General features: G+C 34.2%; 1 protein-coding gene across 1 annotated transcript in view; it reads right to left on the reverse strand.

Annotated features, from left to right (window-relative positions):
• LOC107451550 (1,5-anhydro-D-fructose reductase) overlaps window positions 1-24,294 on the reverse strand; it is a gene marked incomplete at its 3' end in the record, with an annotated part of 32,747 nt that continues 8,453 nt past the window's right edge. The window contains 6 exon segments of the mRNA XM_043054001.2: window positions 1-79; window positions 1,756-1,886; window positions 4,403-4,519; window positions 5,361-5,444; window positions 9,675-9,791; window positions 14,828-14,998. Of these exon segments, the coding sequence (XP_042909935.1) occupies window positions 1-79; window positions 1,756-1,886; window positions 4,403-4,519; window positions 5,361-5,444; window positions 9,675-9,791; window positions 14,828-14,998 (699 nt within the window).

A 24,294-nucleotide genomic window follows, 5' to 3' on the forward strand; every position in this document is an offset into this window, starting at 1 on the left:
TTGAGCCTTTGTTTTCCGATGTTTTTCTGCAATGGATAGAAGTCTTTCATCATCTAATAGCTTTATGGGCTTGATTTCCCTAAATAAAATTTTATACACATATGTTATTGAAAAATAATAGGAACGTGTAATTAGTTACAAGGAATGTAAAAAGTGTCGGCAGAGCCGCATTAAGCGTACGTTGGGTCTTTGGTCCTTCAAATTTTTGAGTCCCTTAGATTAAATTTTTTTCTCGTATATTTTTTATTTATTCAAATATAAAAGTATTTATATATCTTTTCATGTAAGAAAGCAAATTTAAAATAAAAATAAATAATAATAAATCAAATTTTACTTCATTTCGTTAAATTAGAAGTAAAAAAGTTATCGCATTTTATTAATATATATTTGAAATTGATTTTTTTTTAAATCATTGATTTTCTTAATTTTTTAAAATTTATTTTCAAAAAAACTTTTTAAGGGGGCCCCTACTCATTGGGGCCTAGTCTGGTCTAATGGGTAATGCGGCCCTGTAAAGAACAATGGCGTCACGTTGAATCTATAAACTGGATCATTCGAAAAGTCAGCTGTCAGTATCTCTTGTTAACTTTTTAAAAGAATTTCGAGCACCCAATTTTCTAATCAAAAATTTATGAAACACAAATTACGTTCCTTGCAAAGGTACATTGTTTATTTGAATTTAAAATTATTAGAAATTATTGGAGAGGAAATTATTAGAGACTACTGCAACGAAAGTGAAAGAGCAAACGGGGAAAGCAAAGAACAACTTCCTCACGTAAGGGTAGGAGAAGTTCGTGAATGTGTTTAGTGAGAATTTGCCAAAAACATGATTACTTAAAATGTGAATGTGGCTCCCACAAAATAAAATTTAATTCAATGGAATTTTCGTAAATGAGACGATTATTACTTTTTTTCGGTATCAATTTATTCATCTCCAGATAGCAAAATTAGGTTCATTTTCGCTCAGCAAAAGCCTTTCAACGTAAACCTAAAAATGTTTTCATGCGGTTTACGTGTAAACCTTCTAATCTTAACCCTTTAATGCGCCATTTATTTCTAGTAAAGGAAAATTAAAGTATTTTTGGAATTGAAATTGTGTTAAGAATAGTAATTGATATAAGAAGAAAAAAAAACTCATTTAGTTCATAAAAATGCCCTTTTTTGGTGGTAAATATATTTAACACTACCTATTAGGAACTTGTTGACTTTTATTTTTCTTTATTTATAAAATAATTTTCATAAATGCGACACACTTCAAAAGGAATTATGTATTTTATAACTTTTATACATTTTTTTTTAAACTAACAAATGGTTACCAATTTTATTCCAACGCACTCCAAGAAAGCTGAAGGCTATTAGCAGATGGAAACCTAAATTAAAAGTGGTGGTGAGCATACTTCCCACGGCCTTCGAAAGGGTTAAAACGAGATCTGTCACAATCTGCTCTATTCTACGCATTTTTCCCTAATCCAGAACTTTAGAAAACAACCTTCGATATGAAAACCTTAAATCGAGGTTGCCTTAGCGTGAAAAAAATCCCTGAATAAAGCTAGTCTCAAGGTCAAAATAACCTTAAATCTAGCTCATTATAAGGTTTCTTTTCTCAAAATCTTGTATGCTCAGCAAAATTCCGCCTTGTCATGAAATTTTAATGGACAATGCAATTCGGTCCTATCGCTAGTGTGACGTCATTATGGCATAATGATATGATACAGTATATTATTTAAGGGTAGGGAGGAGTACAACAAGACTTACAGGTGGTGGTGTTTTTTCACGTAATCCGGGAGGCCGGGTGAGCCTAGGGGGGAATAGGCAGTGAATGTTATTCGCAGGTTCTTGCAGAATTCGAACAGTTCTTCCTGCGGCAGATAAGCATGGCATTCCACCTGAACAAATTGAGCAATCGTTAGTCTCTTTCATCAACTATTATAATGCATAAATATACTCCATAGCAAAGACGTACATTGTCTTTGTAAGTTTTAAGGTTACGCGATTTCTCCACTCTCCACACTTTTACCCTCCCCGTCCCCATGATGTTGGCGAACTCACCGATTTTGTTACAACAATGTACTTTTAATTTGAAGGAAAAAAATGATTAACAAAGAAAATTATTCGTGTTCGCTAATAGATCTTAATAAAAAGGGAAATAGAATCTTCTGCACTACTTACTGGTCAAATTTGACCTAAAATAAACATTTAAAGTACAGAAGTTTATGTTGGAAATGCGGCACTAGCGTAAGCATATAGAATTCTTAATAGTTCATATACAGTACTTGGCCATATTATAAGACATTATAAGATTCTATGTAAAATCTTAATTATCAGGTGATACTATACAGCTTTAGTGTTTTTATCTGACTGTTTGCACTTGTTTACGTTACGTGTATCAATGGGTTAACATTGTAATGCAATACGTTAAAAAATAAATACAAATAGGAAGTCTGTAAAAAGTCTCCCGAATAAAAACTCATTACATGTATGTTTATATATAGAAGTATTGTATATAAACTCGTGCAAAAAATGTCATTATTAAAACACTACAGTGCGTCTAATAATTTGGTCTCATTATTATAATATACTATTATAATACCTGATCGTCTAATGTATCCAATCGTCAAATTTATATTATACTAGCCGCCAAAGGCGGCCAGCTGTCCGCCACGCTAAAGGTTTCCACAAATAAAGTTTTTTAAAACATCTGAAGATTAGTGGACAATTAAAGTGTTCCTGTCCTGCAATTTTTTCTTCATATCCAGTTCTGCTGCAGATGTGTTATAGCTCTTGAGGATGTTTGAAAATGTAACTTTGCTATGGTAACCTAAGGCCTATGGTAACCTAACCTATAATATAACTATCAGTTGGAGACTTGTTTTTTTTTTTTTTTTTTAAAAAAAGGGCCTCAGAAATTGTAAAAGCATACAAAAGTTGCTTTCGAAATCATCATTTGCCAATAGCTGAAAACCTCTTCTAATCTTCTTTGACGTTTCTCTGATACTTCTTGGGCTCTAGAATTGCTTGACGAAATTCGGTCATGTTCCATCTGTTGTAATCCCATTTCATTTGTTCATGTGTCGAGTAGCTCGTTTGGGGGGGGGAGGAAGTAAGAGTTTGATTATATTAATTATTTATTTACAAAAATATTTACAGATATCATAATTGCACAGGCTCATTAGCGCGCACCTCTACGCTCTCTTACATTTGCAAAAACAAAACAGACACAACAGTTGCGGCGCTGCGCCACCTGCCGGACGTTAAGGGGAAGATTATAATAAACGTTAGCAACGTGCGAGATATTTCCATAAGTTAAATTTTCTTGTAAATTATTGTTACCACTAGCCGTTACTTCCTGTCTTGTAGTCTGGCATTTCAGTAAATATCTTTCAATTTTGCCTTTAGAAGCCACTACTCGATCTTGATACTCTTGACTTTGTATAATTTCACTCTCTAATTCCTCGCTCTTATCAAAATAATTTTCAATTTTCAAATCTAGATCCTTTAAAGTTTCGTTTTTTTTTCTCAATTAACTGATTTAGTGAATCATACAAAGTATCATCAGGAAGTATTTCTGATAACAATTTGTCAATTTTATTTATTAATTTTGTAATCAGCTGTCTGATTACAGCTCATTTGGACTTTAATTTTTCAAAATCATCCATTGTAAAAGTAAACAGCTCGACCGTTACTATAATAAATTACAAATGCATGTATATTAAATACAATACATGAAATATCAAAATANTTCGTATATTATTGGTTTAAGTTGTCGAAAATTAATATTTCAATTGCAAGGTTAGCATTAGCATACATTTATAAGAGTGGAGAAAAGTAAATGCATTTTTTAATAGTTTTTTGAATATGGCTTTTGAAGACGAAAAAGCATAGATTTTCTTACAAAATGACTGATAACTAAAAAACTAATCCAAATTTTTGAAAAAGAAAAAAAAATACTTCTTCATTACGTCAAAACACAATTATGTGCCGAGTTATTTCGTGCCTGGGCGAGGCTTCTGGGGCGATATATTGTGATTACACACACACACACAGCCACGTTTATGTATAGATATCGTCTCATTTAACCCATTGTTGCACGAACGTACAAACCGGTTTCATCAGCGTAAAAAACAATAAAGCTGTATAGAGTATCACCTGATTATTGAGATTTTACATAGAATCTTATAGTGGGTCTCATAAGGGACTGTATTTTAGGTTAATAGTTTCAACTTTCGTAGAAGAAACTGTCTTACGCTAAGAGACAGCATTTATTGGGAAGTTAGCTTCGGGGCTGATGAGGTTGAACAAATGGATGAGGTTCGATTATCTCTATTCATAGTTTTGTAAAAATGAAATCAGGAGGAGTTTCTAAAAGGAATGAATTGATTTACAAGTGAAGTGAATGGCCTACCTGTACGTTTGCTGGTTTAATTCTGGCAGCATCGTAAATGGTCTGAATTTGGCGGCTGTTGCAATTAGAGAGGCCAAGAGACCGTACAAGGCCCTTATCTACGAGGGATTCCATCACCTGCAAAAAATAATGTTTACGCTTATAATTTTACAAATATTAACTCACCAGCTGCTTCACAAATCTTTAAATTAGGGATCATTTCTCACAAAAAAGATTCCACTCTTAGCAACTTTACTTCCGGACTTATCGAAACTTTACTTTTGGAACAAAATTATGAAATTCCTTTATCTAAAGATCACGCATAAAGCAGTTTTGAATAAATTTTTGACCCCCGATGGCTTTCTGGTAGTGCTTCGCTCTCCCGTGCCACAGGTCCTGAGTTCAATCCTCAGGCCGGGTAAGGTTGACTCAGCCTTTCATCCCTTCAGTGGGTCGATAAATGAGTACCAAGCATGCTTAGGAACTAAACATTAGGGAGTCCGCGTTCGGCTGACCACCTGAACGGAACATCTGCTCCTGCACCCCAGAGCCCATGGTCAAGAAAACTGAGATGGGCACAGTAAGCCTTGGCCCTCTATGGGTTTTCACGCCACTGAGTTTAGTTTAGCTCTTAAAATAATTATTTATTGCTTAAAAATTTTTTTAATAAAGAATGAATTGTGAGATATACTGATTTTTACATCTTTTCCTCTATGTAGTTATAATTGACAAAGTTTAAATTAAATCGGTTGAATAGCTTCTGATAAAATTTCAAAAGTATGACTCTTTTGAGTTGCCCAGACAAAATTGGATTGATTGTGTCGAATGGTATCTCGATTTTTTTAAAAAAAGGTATCTGACAACAATAAATTGCAACTGCTCAAAGTTTGAGTGGTTGGAAAAATGACAGAAGAAGATCGGAACCCGCCCCGGGCCATCGAGCTATTGAGAAAGAAAAGAAGATGACACAAAGCAATACCTTCCAAGTTTCTGTTAGGTTGACGATTTCGGTGAGAACGTCCCCATCTCTGAATGGATAGACTTCATAATCATCGTCTGTACGCTGAAAAAAGGAAAAAACATTTAGAGTGGGCAATTTTAGTCCTTAATTTAAACGCAAGCAATTCGGAAACCAATTGAAAGTAGTCTGACTATTTACAGGAGCCGCGATGGCTCAGGGGATAGAGCGTTCGCCTTCCATTGCAGCGAACCGGTGCGAATCCCAGTCAATACGAATTCCGCATCCGGCTTGCACCGACCACAGTGCTGGCTGTTGTTGTTGTTCATTTGCGTAGCACTAGAGCTGCACAATGGGCTATTGGCGACGGTCTGGAAAAAATCCCTGAGGATGATCCGAAGACATGCCATCACAATTTTGATCCTCTGCAGAGGGGATGGCACCCCCGCTTCGGTAGCCCAACGACCTGCACGCGAAGTCGAGCACTTTACGGTAGAACAGCTTAACGAGGTCCCATACCGCACACCCTCGGTCCCTACGCAGGCAGATCCAAGTGGTCACCGACCCGCACACTGACCGTAGCCAGTGATGCTTGACTTCGATGATCTGCTGGGGACCGTGTCTTAACGATCAGTCCACTGCGGGACCCCACAGTGCTGGCGTGAAATATCCTCAGTGGTAGACGAATCATGGGTTAGAATCCCCTTGCCATTAGGCTAACCGTGGGAGGTTCTCGTGGTCTTGCTCTCCATGTAACGAAAATGCGGGTTAGCTCAATCAAAAAGTCCTCCACAAAGGCAAATTTCTCCCAATACTCGATCGAGGAGTTCCCTTGTCTTCCGGATTGGGTTCAAAATGACAAGGCTGCGGAGTTGAACATTAGTAGTCATGAACCCATAAAATTGGGTCGGCGACGGTTATAAAATTTTAAAAAAATTATAAAAAGTCTATTTACAGAGGTTTGTGTAGTAGCGGTGTTGAATCTTGCTATGGTTGTCTCTGACTGCGGATCTTAAACTGCAGAACAAAAGCCAATGTTTCTCTTCTTTTATCTTTCCTCTTTTTTTTTGTTGTTGTTGTTTAATGATTGCAAAGTTTCCAACCCATTTTATCAATGAATGTATTTATCTATGAATGGATTTTATCTATGAATGTATTTTATCCATGAATGCATTATCTGATTATAACGAGTTAATTCTGGTATGTATACATTGCAAATATTTATTTTCGGCCATAACTCGGCCATAACAGAATTAACTCGGCCATAGCAGAATTCGTCAATACGCTTTGTTTTATTATCAAGTTTTTATTCGGCCGGAAGTGAAACAGAAAATAATAATAATCTGCTGTGATTGAAAGTTTGCCAATATTTGTTTGGGAGTATTGCTATTTGTGGGACTGAAGACGCGCTTTGTATGTACGATAGCTGATGAATTTGCATGCAGATGATTTTTCAGATGATGAAAATGTGAACATATACAAAGACTAATATCAAACTTTTTTCATTTGCCCGAGATCATTTGAGACAGTAAATTGATGGAAAAGAGTTATACTAGACTTTATAAATTAAAATGCAGAGCTATTTTGGATTTTTTTTAAAAATAACTTATCGAAAAACAGAGCTTTTACGTCCTTAGCTAACAAATCTCATAATTCTGCAAAAGAAGGATACACAAGTAGGTTAAACTAACCAGTGAAGGAACGCTTAAGCTTCGCTTGCCTTTTAAAAAATCATTTTAATTTCAAAATTCGTAATTTTTGTTAAATGACAGTGTCAACATATCTGTTACTTATTGCAAATTATGTAAAAAAATTGTAGAAAACTTACATAATATTGTTTTAAAGTTTTGGAGGTTCAAATAACAAGTAGTAAGAAGACCAAGTGAAGGAACAGCTCTTACCAGTGAATGAACACCCAGTAAAGGAAAACTTAATTTTGGTTATTTTTTAATGCTCTTTATGAATTTATAAGCCATGCAAATACTTAAAAACAAGCCTTTTCTTGAAATTATAACATATAAATGCTTGGAAAATGTTAACTTTCATTTTGTAACCCTGAATTTAAAATTAAAGTGTCAACATATTAACACATACTGTTCATTCACTGGGAAATCTACGCCCAGTAAAGGAACATGCCTGTTCCCTCACTGGTTTAAACACCCCCTTATCTCAGTACTTCATTATGCTATGATGCTTAAAAAATAAAACGTAACTTCAATATTCAATAACTATATTTTGAATTCTTATTTTCACAGTGAGAAAAATAAAACTGTTACATGCAATTAATTCCACTTCAAACATATAAATACAAACACTCACCTTATAATTTTTTTAAAGAAACAAGGTGTTGCAGAGATAATAGCAAATTCACAAATTTTTCCAGAGAAGTCTATTTAACCAGGTAAACCAAAACATTGCTAGATGACTTCCTATTGTTTGGCAGTTAGCTATTGTTACCAATCAATCGAAAGAAAAACTTGCAAATTCTTATTTTTAATCAATATATATGAAATGCTCCTTCACTGGTTGATTTACCCTATACAATAGTGTATCATATATGCTAACGCTAAAGTGTAGTCATCTATTATTTTACTGATTTTTTCAGACAAAATGCATATTAACTAGGGCAATCAGATAAAATGGCAAACTATTGTTTCATTTCTCAATCTGCAAACTACCTAGATAATATGCACATATTCCAGACGCTAGCACTTGTTCTAGTGAAAATAAGGTCGTTGCCGTAAAAACTGCAGCGTAAAAACTTAATTTTCAAGAAAACGGTCATAAAAGTGCCTATTTTTTTTTGGTTTTTGTGTTTGTATTACGTATTTGATTAGTGCTAACATCTATAGTTTAAAATAAAATAACTATATGCAATTACCTTAAAAATATCCTGGTACTGCCATCTGGTGTGTAAAATGTGAAATAAAATGTTTTCCGGGCAAAAGAAATTAATTAGTATTATTCTTATTGGCGCGTTACTACTGAACACTCCAGCCCGTCAATATCACGGGAGCGAGAAATATAGGGCGAAAACTCACCCTGTCATTTTCACGGGAGCGAGACGGAAGGGCTTAACAAAATTCATCTAATTTTTTGCTATTTAAAACACGCAAGTGACTGCAATCAGTACATTATTTGATAGAATAAAAAAAAAACTTTCGAACTTTAAAGATAAGGAGACCCTTGAAAGGGAAGCCATACCACAGGAAAAACTCTCTTTAAAAATTTAAAACCTAGTGTAAGCAATGAAGTTTTAACTGTCGGGAAAAAAAATTTTAAAATATAAAATTCCAAACAAATTATTGGAAAAGAACTTCTCCATTGTGTATTCCTAAGTTATTTTCTCATAATTTATTTGCATTCTGATATTTAAAAAAATTCTTTTTAGTGTCGGCAACTTCGTGGTTTACGCTTGTCTGAACTCACTTTTTCTATACTTTAAATTATTTATGAAGGTGAAAGAGAATTTGCGACGAGAAGTTTCTCCGTCCTTTTAATGCGAACATTAACAAGGCAAATTTCGGAAAAACTCTTGATTCCGTCCATTAACCTGGTTAATCTGCAGTTTACCTAGGCTTTTAAGCTTTAAGTATAAGAATTTTTTTTTTAAAGTTTCATTGAAATTTTTTTTCCTTAAAATAATGCAAAAAAAAATAATTCTTAATTTAGTAATACTTTTATTTATTTATTTTTTTGAAAAACAAACAGCTTTCAAATAGATTAAATTGATTAGTTCTCAACAGGAATGCTCGATATTAAAATTTTTATTGAGTGGTTCGAACATTGATGAGTGGAATGATACATTATTCCTTTAGATATATGTCGAAGATGTCCCTTTAGAGATATGTCTTTTTGAGCCCAACCCAGAAGATAAGGAAACCCCATGATTAAGCATTAAAACAAACGTGGCGATCTTTGTGTTGAACTGATCTACCTTTCCGCATCATGGAGAGGAAAACCACGAAAATCTTACCCTTTTATGCAAAGACGAAGGGATCTAACCCATGATCTATCTTCCACTGAGAATGTTTTACGTTAGCACTGCGGTATCAACATACCGTTCCTTGGGTTGCAAATCCGATGCAAAATATCTTCAGTGGCAAAAAGATCATGGGTTAGAATTCTCTTGCCAGTGGGAGGTTTTCGTTGTTTTACATTCCATGTAACGCACAAGCGGGCAGTTCTATTAAACTACTCAAAAACTCTTCTGAGAAGGCCCCCGATACTTGATTGATGAATTCCCTTTTCTTCTGGATTTTATTCATAATATACAAGGCCGAGGAATTGAACATGGACGGTTATATAATAAAATCATCTTTAGATGTTTATTACCTGGCACGCTATTGGGACGTGTATCAAATACAGGTCTAAGTAATCCAGGCGCAGAGCTTTTAAAGACAATCTGAAGAAGTATTCTACATTCAGTGGATTTAAACCATTGCAAGGAAGCTGGAAGAGAGAAAAGAATATCATTTTAGTAAATTAACTGTGTGAAAACTCTGAATCAAATTACCAGACATTCATTTACGAAGTCTTAGACTGTTTGGTGAAACCAAACGAGTTTAAGACAGAGAGTGCGCTTCTTGTTTTCCAGTGGAGCCATCTGCGGTTAAGAATGCTACTTCAGCCACACTATACACACTTCAGTCACAACCCATTCATGCATCCAGTCCTTCATCCGTAGATCGTAATTTTGATCCAAACCAGAGAACGATAAATCTCCAATTCAGTACCCCTAGAGGTATTGATTAGTTATGGGAACATGGAGCACTTTGTGACAGACTTCGCTTGCACCAGTCACCAGTTATTACACGGAGAGTCTTCGTCCGGCAGGGATCGAACTCATGACCTCTCGGACATGCTCTGCCCATCAAGCTATCCCTGCCATGGCCTTGCTTGCTAACTACAACATTATTATTCGTAAACCCAAACAATTGGGTCGACTGATCAACGACGGAAATAAAATAAAATAAAAGTAAATAGGACAAGGAGCCGGGATAGCCTGATGGTTAGGGCACCGGGTCCATGCCCAAGAGGTCGTAGGTTGGATCCCCTCTGACCGAAGACTCCCCCGTGTAGTAAATGGTGACTGGTGCATGATAAATCTGTCGAGTCACAAAGTCTTCCCATAGCAAATCATACCCCTGGGAGTGCTGATTCAGGACTTTCCTTGTCTTCTGGATTCGTGCAAAATTACTAGGTTAAGAGTAGAACATGAGTAACCGTAAACCCAAAATTGGGTCGGCTGTTAAAAAATATATAAAAATAAAAAGTAAATAGAACAAAATTCATCGCAGAAGAGTAGGGGAAACAATTTAATGACAATTTTTATAAACCAACAAAAGAGAGATGACACCCGAGAGGGGCGAAAAGTTGTGAAAAAAATTATGTTTGCATTCAAATCCAGAATTCGTGCGTATCTCAAATTAGCCTCACCATACACAAAGTNACAATTAATGTCCGATGGCCCATTGACTTGAAAAAATATTCTATACATATGAAATTGACAGTGGGCGGAGTACCCGCTGGGCGGGGCTATAGTAAATAATTATAATGCTTGGAGAGTTCAGTGAATCCTATTTATTTTCCTTCACACATTACTGATTCTGTGGTGAGGATAATTAACAGTGAGTCGCGAAGATGACCTTCTTGGCTTGTCAGAATTTTGATGATGTTTAAGATTTCTTTAATATTCTATTAGTTTTTTCTTACCAACATCTATAATGGGATACTTGCTTGCAAGTGACGTAGTGTGGGTATCTCGATCCTGATTGGTTACTGAAACGTGGCATTTGTTTACGTTAGAAACTGTTCTTTTCATTCGACTTCGAGTAAGCCAAGTATCGATTCTCTTAAGCGACACATTCTAAATTCGCTCACAAAGATTTCACTTCTTTCACAGCATACTTTACGCAGAGACTTAACACAAAGACAGTCACTAAGCCATGTGGAATAAGAACAAGCTAATTATGCATCGACGTTGCCAGGTACACAAAACAAAAATATATCACGGTAACAATAAACTACATAAGCAAATAATGAATCTAAAGTTAAGTAAAGGAAGTAGAAGAGAAAGAATCATTCAATGTGCGATTAACTTATCTTTCATTGACATTCTAACGTATGTATAGAAACTTAGTTCAACTTTAATACGCCATTTTGCTACTAAAGATTAGCTAGCGCTGACGTCGTAGGTCACATGCGTGGGTACGGGAGATCTTCTTCCTGCAGCGCATGTACTTTATTTTATACTATAATGTATCATTGCCCTTGTATTCTAAAACCTGTGTTGTAATATCTCTCTGATGTTGAACAACCCAGACAATTATGGGAAGAAACACTTAATTTCGAGCCAACACCGAATCGAGCTTTTGATACTATTTAAAGAGTGTTATTTAAACCTCTATCTCGCTCCCGTATGCACAAAGCTAACACCTATCTCGCACGCATTCACACCCTACTTGAATTATTTTCGCTTTTGAAAACATCAATGTCATCGCGCTTTTCATATCTCTAACATTTTCAGATATCTCTATTTGCTGTATCTCTAAAAACAATTTTCCACCCATATAGGGTCAACTAACCAGTGAAGGAACACTTAAGCTTCGCTTGCCTTTTAAGAAATCATATTAATTTCAAAATCCGTAATTTTAGTTAAATGACAGTGTCAACATATTTGTTACTAATTGCAAATTATGTAAAAAAAAGTGTAGACAACTTACATAATACTGTTTTAAAGTTTTGGAGGTTCAAATAACAAGTAGTAAGAAGACCNATCCAAGTGGTCACCCACCCGCTCACTGACCGCAGTCAGTGATGCTTGACTTCGGTGATCTGCTGGGAACCGTGTCTTAACGATCAGTCCACTGCGGGACTTTTCGCTTCTGAAAACATCTATGTTATCGCGCTTTTGATAACATTTTTAAATATCTCTATTTGCTGTATCTCTAAAAAGAATTTTCCACCCATATACTACGAATTTTGTTTTCATTGCAAGTAAGCATTTTTTAATAGTTTTCTAGTTTTAAGTATAATACTCAAAAATACAATTGTATCACATTTTTTTTATTTTTTTTTATTTTGGTTTTCAGAACACAGCCATTTTGTTAAAAAAAATTACATTTTTTTTTAAATTCTAAGTGCAGCGAAAACATCCTAAATGTAGTTTTAAAAAATTAAAACGGAATCCAATTTGGTAGATTCTTTTTCAGCTTATGAGTACAACAAATTATGGATGATTTTTTTTTTTAAAAAAAAAGCATATTTTGTAAACATAGTGTTTTATAAGCGCTCATTTTTTAAATTTCTGTACTTGAAACATTAAAAAATGAAATTAAGATATGCAGATAAAAAAAAATATGTCTTAAGTTCACAATTGTTGCAAAATCCATTTTTAAAAAAAATTCTTATTATAAAGGCTTTCACTGTGTTATTCTCTATACTATAATCAAACCGATTAAAAAACTCTTATTTAATAGCTTTATTAGAAGTCGAATAATTTTCCCACCAGGTCAAAAAATGTGATTTGAGAAAAAAAAAAACTTTGAATATTAAATTTTAAACAGAATACTTTCTGACAATTCGAATTTAGAAAATATTATTTTTCCCTTTTTAGTGAGTGGATAACTGTATTTTCGCTCCAACTAAAGAAGTTTTTTAAGTATTATTTTATACTTGATGTCTTTTTGGTGTTAAGATACGTTAAAATATTTTACAGTTGTAGATGCTTTAAACCGATTTTTTTTGTAATAGCATATTTAACTCTATATTTAGTTACTTTTCCAACAATAATAATCCTTTATAGAAATACAATATACAGTCAAACCCCGCTACAGTGAACCCACAAGGGACCGAAATTTCGGTTCACTATAACCAGCAGTTCACTATATCCGTTCCTCAGACAATTTAAGTTATGATTCCAAACGCCTCCTTTTATTTCACATTATTTAAATAAATGACTGAAAAATAATATATAGTAACAAAAAATGTGTTAATTTTTTTAAATATCAGCTTTTATAACTTTTTTTATTGCAAATATCGACTTGATTATATCCATTTTCAATTTTTCTGTTTTTTGCCATTTTATCGTCAATGAAGATTTTACGTTTAATGCTTGCCATAGTCTAATTTGTGACGCTTATTCTTCGCAGGATTCTTTAAATGAAATGAGAGTAAAAACTAGTTGAAATTATTGCCATATCCTCACAGACTAGTATCTACCCCTTTGACAATTAATGAATAACTACGCACTCCCTCTGATAGGAAATAAATATTGACCCTACTGCTCCCTTACAGTTGCAACATCTGCTGGTGTTAGCCTTTGTTTAGAGATGGGAAAGTGAGATAAAAGAAGCAAACAAGACAAAATGCTTTTCGCTATATTCCATGCTATATATGATTTTAAAAATCAGTATATGAGCAATTCTACAAATAAACGCCAATTAGGGGGCCAATAAAAAAAATTTTCTTCATATTTCTACATGAATTTTCTTCTTTTTTACACCCTAAAAAGGCAGGACAAAATCGTACACATGAAATTTTTTTCTTTGTGACATACTTTAAATGTGACATACTCAGATAAATCTGAGCCATTTATTCAGATAAAACGATTTTTACATAAATATAATATTATTATAATGTCTCTCTAATATGTATTTATAGAGATTTCATACTATAAGATTATATTTTAGTATAAAAAACAAAAATAAAAAAATTTAATCAAAGTTCGTAAATTGAAAAAATCGGGAAAATTTTGAAATTGGTATTTTGTCATTTAAAGTATGTCGCAAAGAAAAAAATTCATGTTCAATATTTTTTTCTTGCTTTTTTAGGGTGTAAAAAAGATTAAATTTCATGTAGAAATAGCGTGCCCCCCCCCCAAAAAAATTATTTTTGTTTGGCCGCCTAATTTGCGTTTATTTGTAGAATTGCTCATATGAGCAATTCTACAAATAAACGCCAATTTTTATACTAAAATATAATCTTATAGTATGAAATCTTTATAAATAACATTTTAGAGAGACATTATAATAATATTATATTTATGTAAAAATCGTTTTATCTGAATAAATGGCTCAGATTTATCTGAGTATGTCAGAAAAAGTATGCCACATTTAAAGTATGTCACAAAGAAAAAATTTCATGTTCACGATTTTTTCCTTGCCTTTTTAGGGTATAAAAAAGAAGAAAATTCATGTAGAAATAGTGTGCCCCTCCCCACCAAAAAAATTTATTCTTTTTTGGCCGCCTAATTGGCGTTTATTTGTAGAATTGCTCATATGTGTTTATTTTTAAGTAGAAATTTCAAAATTATTATTAAAAAAATGAGTCGAAGACGGATAAAAGTTAATAATATCCAATTTCCTCTCTTTTTTGGTTCACTATATCCACAATAAATAACAGGATACGTGTATAGCAAGACGCGGGAGCGGACTTTTCGGTCACTATAACAGGGTTTTACTGTATATGAAATAGGAAGAGAATACCTTGGTGGCTATGAAAAGTTCTTCTCTCTTCACTTTCCCTTCCTCGAGTATCTTCTGCAGTTCTTGTCCCAGTACGGCTTCATTCTTGTAGATAAAGGCCGTGTCGATAAACCGATAACCTGCATCGATGGCCCATCTCAATGCTTTACGGGACATGTCATCATCCTCCATCTAAATATACATTCAAACAAAAAGGAATGACATTTCTTTTTCATATTACGTTTTCTGTCTCAAATATCTTTCGCTATATCCGTCGTTGAACAGTCGACCCAATTTTGGGTTTACCTCTACTCATGTTCAATTCCGTAGCATTGTCATTTTTTCACCAATCCAACAAGGCGAGGGAACTCTTGGGACAGTTCCCCCAGAAGTACGATTTGTTATAGGAACATGGGAGGACTTTGTGACTGGACAGATTTAGCATGCACCATTTGCTACACGGGGAGTCTTCGGTTGGCCTGGGATCGAACCCACGATCTGTTGGACATGGGCTCAATGCCCTACCAACCAGACTATCCCGACCCTAAATCTCTTTTGTTATAATCACTCACGTCTAGAGGCTAGGATGGGTAGGGCCCTTGGCCCATGTCGAACAGATCGTGGATTCGATCCCCGCCGAGAGAAGACTCCTCGTGTAGTAAATGGTGACCAGTGCACGCTAAATCTGTCGAGTCACGAAGTCATCCATGTTCCCATAACAAATCATACCTCCGGGAGTGTTGATCCAGGAGTTTCCTCGTCTTCTGGATTGGGTTCAAAATGACAAGGCTGCGGAGTTGAACATGAGTAGTCGTAAGCCCAAAATTGGGTCGGCTGTTCAACGACGGTTATTAAAAATCATTCACGTCTAGCGAGTCCTGAAAATGGGAACCTGTTTTCGAATGCTACAGAAACATTGACTGTTATGACCATTGGTTTGCTCTGACGCAATTGAAGTTTTTATGGTATTAAATATTTTCTTTTTTTATTTTATAAACGGCATTGAACAGCCGGCTCTAGTATGATTTTTGTTGTTGTTGTTCATTTACGTCGCACTAGAGCTGCACAATGGGCTATTGGCGACGGTCTGGGAAACATCCCGGAGGATGATCCGAAGACATGCCATCACAATTTTGATCCTCTGCGGAGGGGATGGCACCCCCGCTTCGGTAGCCCGACGACCTGCGCGCGAAGTCGAGCACTTTACGGTAGCACAGTTTAACGAGGACCAATACCGCACACCCTCGGTCCCTACGCAGACTGATCCAAGTGGTCACCCACCCGCACACTGACCGCAGCCAGTGATGCTTGACTTCGGTGATCTGCTGGGAACCGTGTCTTAACGATCAGTCCACTACGGGACGGCTTAAGTATGAATTTACGACTATCAATGTTCAACACCGAAACCTAAACCTATTTTGAACCCATTCCAGAAAACAAAGGAATTCCTGGATCATGTAGTGGAAGAAATTGGCCTTTGTGCAGGACTTGTTGATGGAACTAACTCGAAATTTGCGTTACACTGGAGAGGAAAACCAAGAAAATCTCCCGCGCAAGGGGACTCTTAACCCATGATCCGTCTACCACTGAGGATTTTTTACGTCAGCAGTGTGGTTGGTGCGAGCCGGGTGCGGAATTCGTATCGATAGCTATCGCTGGGATTTGAACCAGGTTCACCTCATTGAGAGGCGAGTACTCTATCCACCACGGCTCATATAATTAAGTATAAACATAAGATTATACTTAATATAATATTATACTTAATATAATATTATACTTATTGTTTATTCTTCCCTTTGGGCATGCATGTCCTATCCTTACCTGGAAATCCCATACTAAAATTTACCCTATAATTAAACATCTCACACATTCGATTCACTATGAACTGCAGAGTGTACAACAAGAAAGATGCTTCAAAGATTATAATAGAAGCCTTCTTATGAATGCCGGTCAAATTAATCTTTTTTAAACAATCTTAAGATAGAATTGGGTGCTATTCCGAAAAGAACGAGGGATTATCAATCAGAATAACTATACATAATCGAAATTTTAAAAAAATTTATTTTTAATTTGGAATTGTAATATATAAATTATATTGGCAGGTAACGATTTGAATTATACATTTCTGTTATAATGCATTATTTATTAATTAACCTTACTCAAATACTTAATCTAAAAAAATTCTCTCTAGTTAATGTTTACTATTTATCTTTTATGAAATGTAAAATGAATATCAATTTTATTTTATATTGACATACTTCGCAGTCCCGCNGGGTGCTATTCCGAAAAGAACGAGGGATTATCAATCAGAATAACTATACATAATCGAAATTTTAAAAAAATTTATTTTTAATTTGGAATTGTAATATATAAATTATATTGGCAGTAAAAGATTTGAACTATACATTTCTGTTATAATGCATTATATATTAATTAACCGAACTCAAATTTATACTTAATCTAAAAAAATTCTCTCCTCTTAATGTTTGCTATTTATCTTTTATGAAATGTAAAATGAATATCAGTTTTATTTTATATTGAAATACCTACTTCGCAATGATTGTCTTCAATTATGAGGGGTAATAATATATTTTATTCTTTAGATATTTTTATAAGATGTTTTNTTCCCAGACCGTCGCCAATAGCCCATTGTGCAGCTCTAGTGCGACGTAAATTAACTACAACAACATACTTCGCAATGATTGCCTTCAATTATGAGGGGTAATAATATATTTTATTCTTTAGATATTTTTATAAGATGTTTTTTAAATACAATATTTTACTTTACACAGTGACCAAAGTTAAATTCTTACAAATTAAGTAGTCTAAAAAATGAATTAAGATTAAGCATATAGTGAGTCAATTCAATTTGCAAGGATTTATATTTCCGATAAATTATTAATTTTTATCTTCGCAAAATTCACAGGTGTTGCCTGAAAGACATTTATGGGAGGGGTAAAATGGTATTTTTTCTAAAAAGATGATTATACATATATATATATTTAATATTTGCTATATCGGGAGAAAGGGGCCGGGATAACCTGGTCGGTAGGGCATTGGGCCTATGTCCAAGAGGTCGTGGGTTCGATTCCCGCCAAATCCTTGGATGATAGTAGAACATGTTCTACTTGCCATCCAAGTATTTCCTCATTCCGCAGTGGACTGATTGTTAAGTCACGGTTACCAGCAGGTCGCCAAAGTCAAGTATCACTGGTTGCGGTCGGTGTGGGGGTGGGTGATCACTTGGATCAGTCTGCTGCGTAAGGACCGAGGGTATGCGATATGGGTCCTCGTTAGACTGCTCTACCGTAAAGTGCTCAAATTCGCGCGCAGGTCGTCGGGCTACCGAACCTGGGGTGCCACCCCCTCTGCAGAGCATCAAAATTGTCAAGGCATGTCTTCGGATTATCCTCCGGGATGTTTCCCAGACCGTCGCCAATAGCCCATTGTGCAGCTCTAGTGCGACGAAAATGAACTACAACTAAAATAACAATAACAACTAAAATAACACTATCGAGAGAAAAGGGCCTTGATAACCTGGTTGGTAGGGCATTGTGCCGATGTCCAAGAGGTCATGGGTTTGATCCCCGCCAAATCCCTGAATGATAGTAGAACATGTTCTACTTGATATCCAAGTTTGCCTCCCTTAACCAATCAGTTTCTAAAGTTTCGTGACGTCAACCAGCAGGCATCAGATTATGCCATTTTACTGTCCGTTTTCATATATTTTAATCCAAATAAATGAATCCGTTAGAATCTTGTTGTTGTAGTTGTAGTTCATTTACGTCGCACCAGAGCTGCACAATGGGCTATTGGCGACGGTCTGGGAAACATGCCTGAGGATGATCAGAAGACATGCCCTGACAATTTTGATCCTCTGCAGAGGGGATGGCACCCCCGCTTCGGTAGCCCGACGTCCTGCACGAAGTCGAGCACTTTACGGTAAAACAGTTTAACGAGGACTAATACCGCACACCCTCGGTCCCTACGCAGACTGATGCAAGTGGTCACCCACACCCACACTGACCGCAGCCAGTGAAGCTTGACTTTGGTGATCTGCTTGGAACCGTGTCTTAACGATTAGTCCAATGCGGGACCCTCTATTCGTGTTATTATGATTTTATCTGAATTTGCTTAGTCATTTTGAATTCGTGTAAGTATGATTTTAAAATGTTGAATATGAAAAATGCGCATGCGCAGGCATCTGTGACATTCAATATTTTGGATAGTGCCGACGAATCATCCAATTTCTTGGATAGAGAAATTCCTGCAAGTTCTCGGATTCAAGAACTTGGAACGGGCTTCTACATCGACAGAACCTTCCCTTGTTGCAAAGATCCGAGACGATCCCCCCCCCCAGTAAATTTTATCTCCAGTATTTTATTGTGGCAGTGGATTGCTGATCTGTGTTTTGATAACAATAAAATTCAGTTAAAAATGCTCGCCTACTGCTCTGCATACGGATGCGAAGAAAAATTCACAAGAGGAAGACCTTTTATATTTCACAAGTAAGATTTTCATCCTTTTATTTTCACTTTTAACAGCTTTCCTGATTATCCCGAGTTAGTTCGGGTTGTATACATTGCAAATATTTATTATTCCGAGAAAAATCGGGCGTAAAATAATTTGCCACGACGTTTTGTTTTATCACATTTTTACTCGGCTTGGAGCAACAACAACAAAAATAATACATAATTATTAAGACCCGGATTTTGATGATATTTGCATTTTCGGACATTTTTTTGTCCTTAGAGCATTTTTTTAGAATTATGGGAGCTTTTTTCTTAAATTTTGGGGCGTATTTTGCATTTCAAAGCATTTTTTAAGTTTTTTGTTAATTTTTTCCAACTTTTATTATTTTTGGGGCATTTTTATGACATGAAATGCTGGATTTGTCTTATAGTTTTACATATCATATTCTAACTCTCAATACCATCAGCATTTCATTATGTTTTTTCATTATGTTATTCATTGATATAAAATCTTTAGAAGTAATTCTTTGTTACAGTTTTCCTTTTCTTTTTTTCTCTTTTTTTTTAGTTATTTTAGGATATGAAACATATTTTTCAAACTTTAATAAACGTAGAACAAGTACTGCATTGCTTTAAATTTTTTGAAATGACACATAATAATTTTAAACAGTAAAACATCGCTTTAGTAAAACATCGCATTTTTAAAGGTATTTTTTGCACTTTTTAAGGGCATTAGTTGAGAATTTTTAGGTCATCAAAATCCGGGCTCTAATAATAATAATCTAATGTGATTTGAAGTGTGCCAAGTTTTGTTTCCTAGTTTTGCTGTTTTGATTGTGGGACGTGTTTTGTGCGATTTTATATACGAGGGTTGCTGAATTTACACAGGGAAGAAAAAAAAAGAGTAAAATAATAGTCGATTACAGTAATCAATTACTTGTAATCTTGATTACAGCTGTAATCAAAATTTTGATTACAGCTGTAATTTTCTCTCTATAACTTATATTGATGCGTTGAAATAATTTTTTTTTAAATAATTTCAAGCGAATTTAATTACATATTTTAGTTGTTCAAACTTAAAGATATATAAAAGTACATTTCATACTATAAATAAATTTAAGAATCAAAAATAAAATTATCTTTAAATAAATTTCGTTATTAGATAAAATTTATAAGCCGAAGAATATTTTTTATTTAGAAAATTATTTTATTATGCAGGAAAAATTGTTTGGATATTCATATTTATTTAGAAAATTTGTATTTACTACTGTACATTTATTATTCAAGAAAATATTAACTAGGTTGTTACATTTTCTATTATTAATATGTCCTATTATTAACTAATTATTACAGGTTGTCAAAAGTATGGCTATTTATTTTTATTATGTGCGTTTTATTTTGATTATTTGTTTCCATTACTTTTTGATGATCTATTCTATTATAATATATATTTGGTTATCTATTTATTGATATATATATACTTGATTATCTATTAATTAATTTTTTATATAAAATGATACAAAGAATTTTGCAATATTTTTTTCAAATGAAGAGACAAATAACAAAAACCAAAATTTGTTATTTTAGTTAAACTTCTATAACACGTAATCTTAATATAAAAAATAAATTGGAATAAAAATTTTAAAAAAATTAAATAAAATATATGTGAAGTATTAACAATTCTTAAAGCAAAATNGCATTTTATTTTGATTTTGATTCCATTAATTTCTTATTATCTATTCTATTATAATATATATTTGGTTATCTATTTATTGATATATATATACTTGATTATCGATTAATTATCTTCTTATATAAAATGATACAATGAATTTTGCAATATTTTTTTCAAATAAAGAGACAAAAAACAAAAAACAAAATTTGTTATTTTAGTTAAACTTCTATTACACGTAATTCTAATATAAAAAATTCAAGCATTGATAAAAATTAATTATAATAGCGTAATTTATCTGACAGGCTTTAATTGAAGGGTATGAATAGATGTAAGTGAAGCATGCCTTAAAAATTGAACTGAATATTTTTGGAATAAAAATTTTTAAAAAAATTAAATAAAAGATATGTAAAAAATTAACAATTTTTAAAGCAAAATATTCTCACAATAATACATTGAGAACCTGGAGGTTATGGAAATGAAGCATCCATAATTTCCATGATCAACAGTCATAATAGTGACAATATGGTCAGCATTGCGCACCATCCGCCTTTATTTCCTAGACAAGCTGACCCATCTATCTCAGATACTGATTGTGTAGTGTGTAGTATGAAGTTTTTCAAATCCTTTGAGCTAACAGTCTCAACTTTAGTCTAATTTTTTTTGTTTAAATTGTTGCATATTTTTGAACATGTTGCTTTATTATTTTATTTTTCCAATAATAATTTTAAAACCGCCCAGTATTAATAACTTACTGTCTACAGTCCACTGGCCAAATTATTAGACACACTCTAAGATTCTCTGTAAAATCTTAATTATCAGGTGATACTTGTTTTTACGAGACTGAAACCTGTTTGTACTTGTTTACGTTCATTGGTTAAATTAGACCATATATTAAATTTAACGATAGGATACATTAGACGATATATTATATAAACATAGGATATTTATTATATTAGATATTATATTAGTATATTATAATAATGAGACCCAATTATGAGACTCGCTGAAGTTTTTTTTAATAATGACATGATTTGCACGAGTTTATAGGCAATACTTTTGTATTTAAAACATACATTTAATTCGGGAGATTATTCCAATATATGACCAATCTCCAATTCAGTACCCCCAGAGGTTTAATTTGTTTTGGGAACATGGAGGACTTCATGACCTGACAGATTTACCGTGCACCACTCTCTATTTACTACTGTCTTCGGCCAGCTGGATTCAGCCTCCTGTTCTCACGAACTTCAGTCCAGCACCCTACCAACCCGGCTATACTGACAAGGAAACTATTTATTACCATTAACTCTGAGGTGCGATGACTCGTCACCGAAGTCAAGCATCACGGTCAGTGTGTGGGTGAGTTACCGCTTGCATTAGTCTGCGTAAGGACCGAGGGTGTGCGGTATGGGTCCTCGTTAAACTGTTCTAACGTAAAGAGCTCGACTTCGTTTGCAGGTCGTCGTGCTACCGAAGTGGGGGTGCCATCCCCAGAGGATCAAAATTGTGATGGCATGTCTTCGGATCATCCTCAGGGATGCTTCCCAGACCGTCGCCAATAGCCCATTGTGCAGCTCTAGTGTGACTTAAATGAACTACAACAACAACTCAGGATATTTTTCATATACTTCCTATTTGTATTTATTTTTAACGTATTGCATTACAATGTTAACCCATTGATACAGGAGTGTAAACAAATGCAAACCGGTTTCATCCGAGTAGAAACAATACAGCTGTATAGTATCACCTGATCATTATAATTTTACGAATAATTTTATAGTGCTTCTAATAATATGGCCAGCGGCTGTATACTTAGATTTCCTAAAGATAAGAAAAGACGAAAAGTGTGGAAAGTAAATGTCCACCGAGAAAATTTCACAGCATCCATTAATACTGTATTATGTTCTAAATAATTTTTAAAAAAAAAATTTCTACCATTTAAAGCTAAAACTAATTGCTTAAATTTGATTAAAGAATTAATATTTGAAAAAACTGTATTAACTTCAAGTGACATCCACTGCAATTTCAAAAAAAATGTATTTGAAGTTGATTGTATGAATAAAAAGTATTTTATTTAACGATTGAAAGTTTGAACAAGATGCAGGGAGAGTTTGAAACTAATAGTAGGAATTGAATCATTTATTTTTACTAATAATCAACATACAAAAATAGTTGCTCCATTTATAAAAATTAGATAAAATTAATTATTTTATGTTTATATGCATCAAAGTATTTTTTTTTTCCTTTTAAATGACCAGTTTTGTTGAAAATTCTGATACTCTTGAATATTCTGTACATAGTTCTATTTAAACCAAAGTTTTAATCACTTTTTAACGCTTTAAACTCGTGAAAAATTCTGTTTAGTACTGTTTGAGAAGTTAATTGAAAAATGCAATTTAAAAATGAGACACAATGATTAATTAATTCTCTTAAACTTTTTATTGCATTCAATAAGGTTCTCTCATCAAACGTTCTTGAAAATCATTTATTGCAGCTCTGGATCTGCAGCTGAATTAAAAGCTAGAAGGGGGAACTTCCTACTCAAAAGTACAGGACATGAACAGGACGTTTGACAATACAATCTTATTTAGCTAAAGCAGTGATTCTCAAACACTGTGCCACGGAACTTTTGTGTGCCGTCAAATATTAGAAATGATACAATAAAAATTAAAATCATAATGCTTTTTTTTATTACGAGTAAAGTTTAAGTTAAAGAAAAGTATATATACATATAATATTATATATTCATAGATAATATGATATATATATGATATATATATATATAGTCCAGTCATATTGATTGACCACCTGTCAAAAGCCAGAATAACCAGCTTTAGCAGAGCGGACCGCTGCGAGACGTGTAGGAAGAGAGTCAATTAGGTTTACTCTTGGTTGCCCTTTGGTTCATCTGGGCAGTCAGTTGCTCAACAGTTGCACGTCTATTCGCCCGAACGCATCTCCGTACCCTTCGTTCGCCTCTGTCATCTATAGCCCGTGGTGTACCACATGTGCCACGCAGCTTATTTTGGATAGCGCCATTTTGCAATGCACGGTATACTTTTACCACCGCCGCACTCGAACAGTTCACAAAATTAGCCGTTTCCGAAATGCTTCCACCCTTGGTCCGAAAGCCAATAATCATGGCCTTTTGGACGTCGGATAAATCGCTACGTTTCTGCATTACGCCAGCAATTGAAATGCTTTCCGATGCCCTAGGAGATTATTTGTATACACTCCACTGCTGCAATCTGCCTTCTGTTATTCGTTATTGCACGTTGAAGTCGAAAGTAGGCGTGGGTCACATTAATGTGACTGGACTGTATATATATATATATATATAT

This window comes from Parasteatoda tepidariorum, chromosome 10 (assembly GCF_043381705.1).
Source record: "Parasteatoda tepidariorum isolate YZ-2023 chromosome 10, CAS_Ptep_4.0, whole genome shotgun sequence".
NCBI lineage: Eukaryota > Metazoa > Arthropoda > Arachnida > Araneae > Theridiidae > Parasteatoda > Parasteatoda tepidariorum.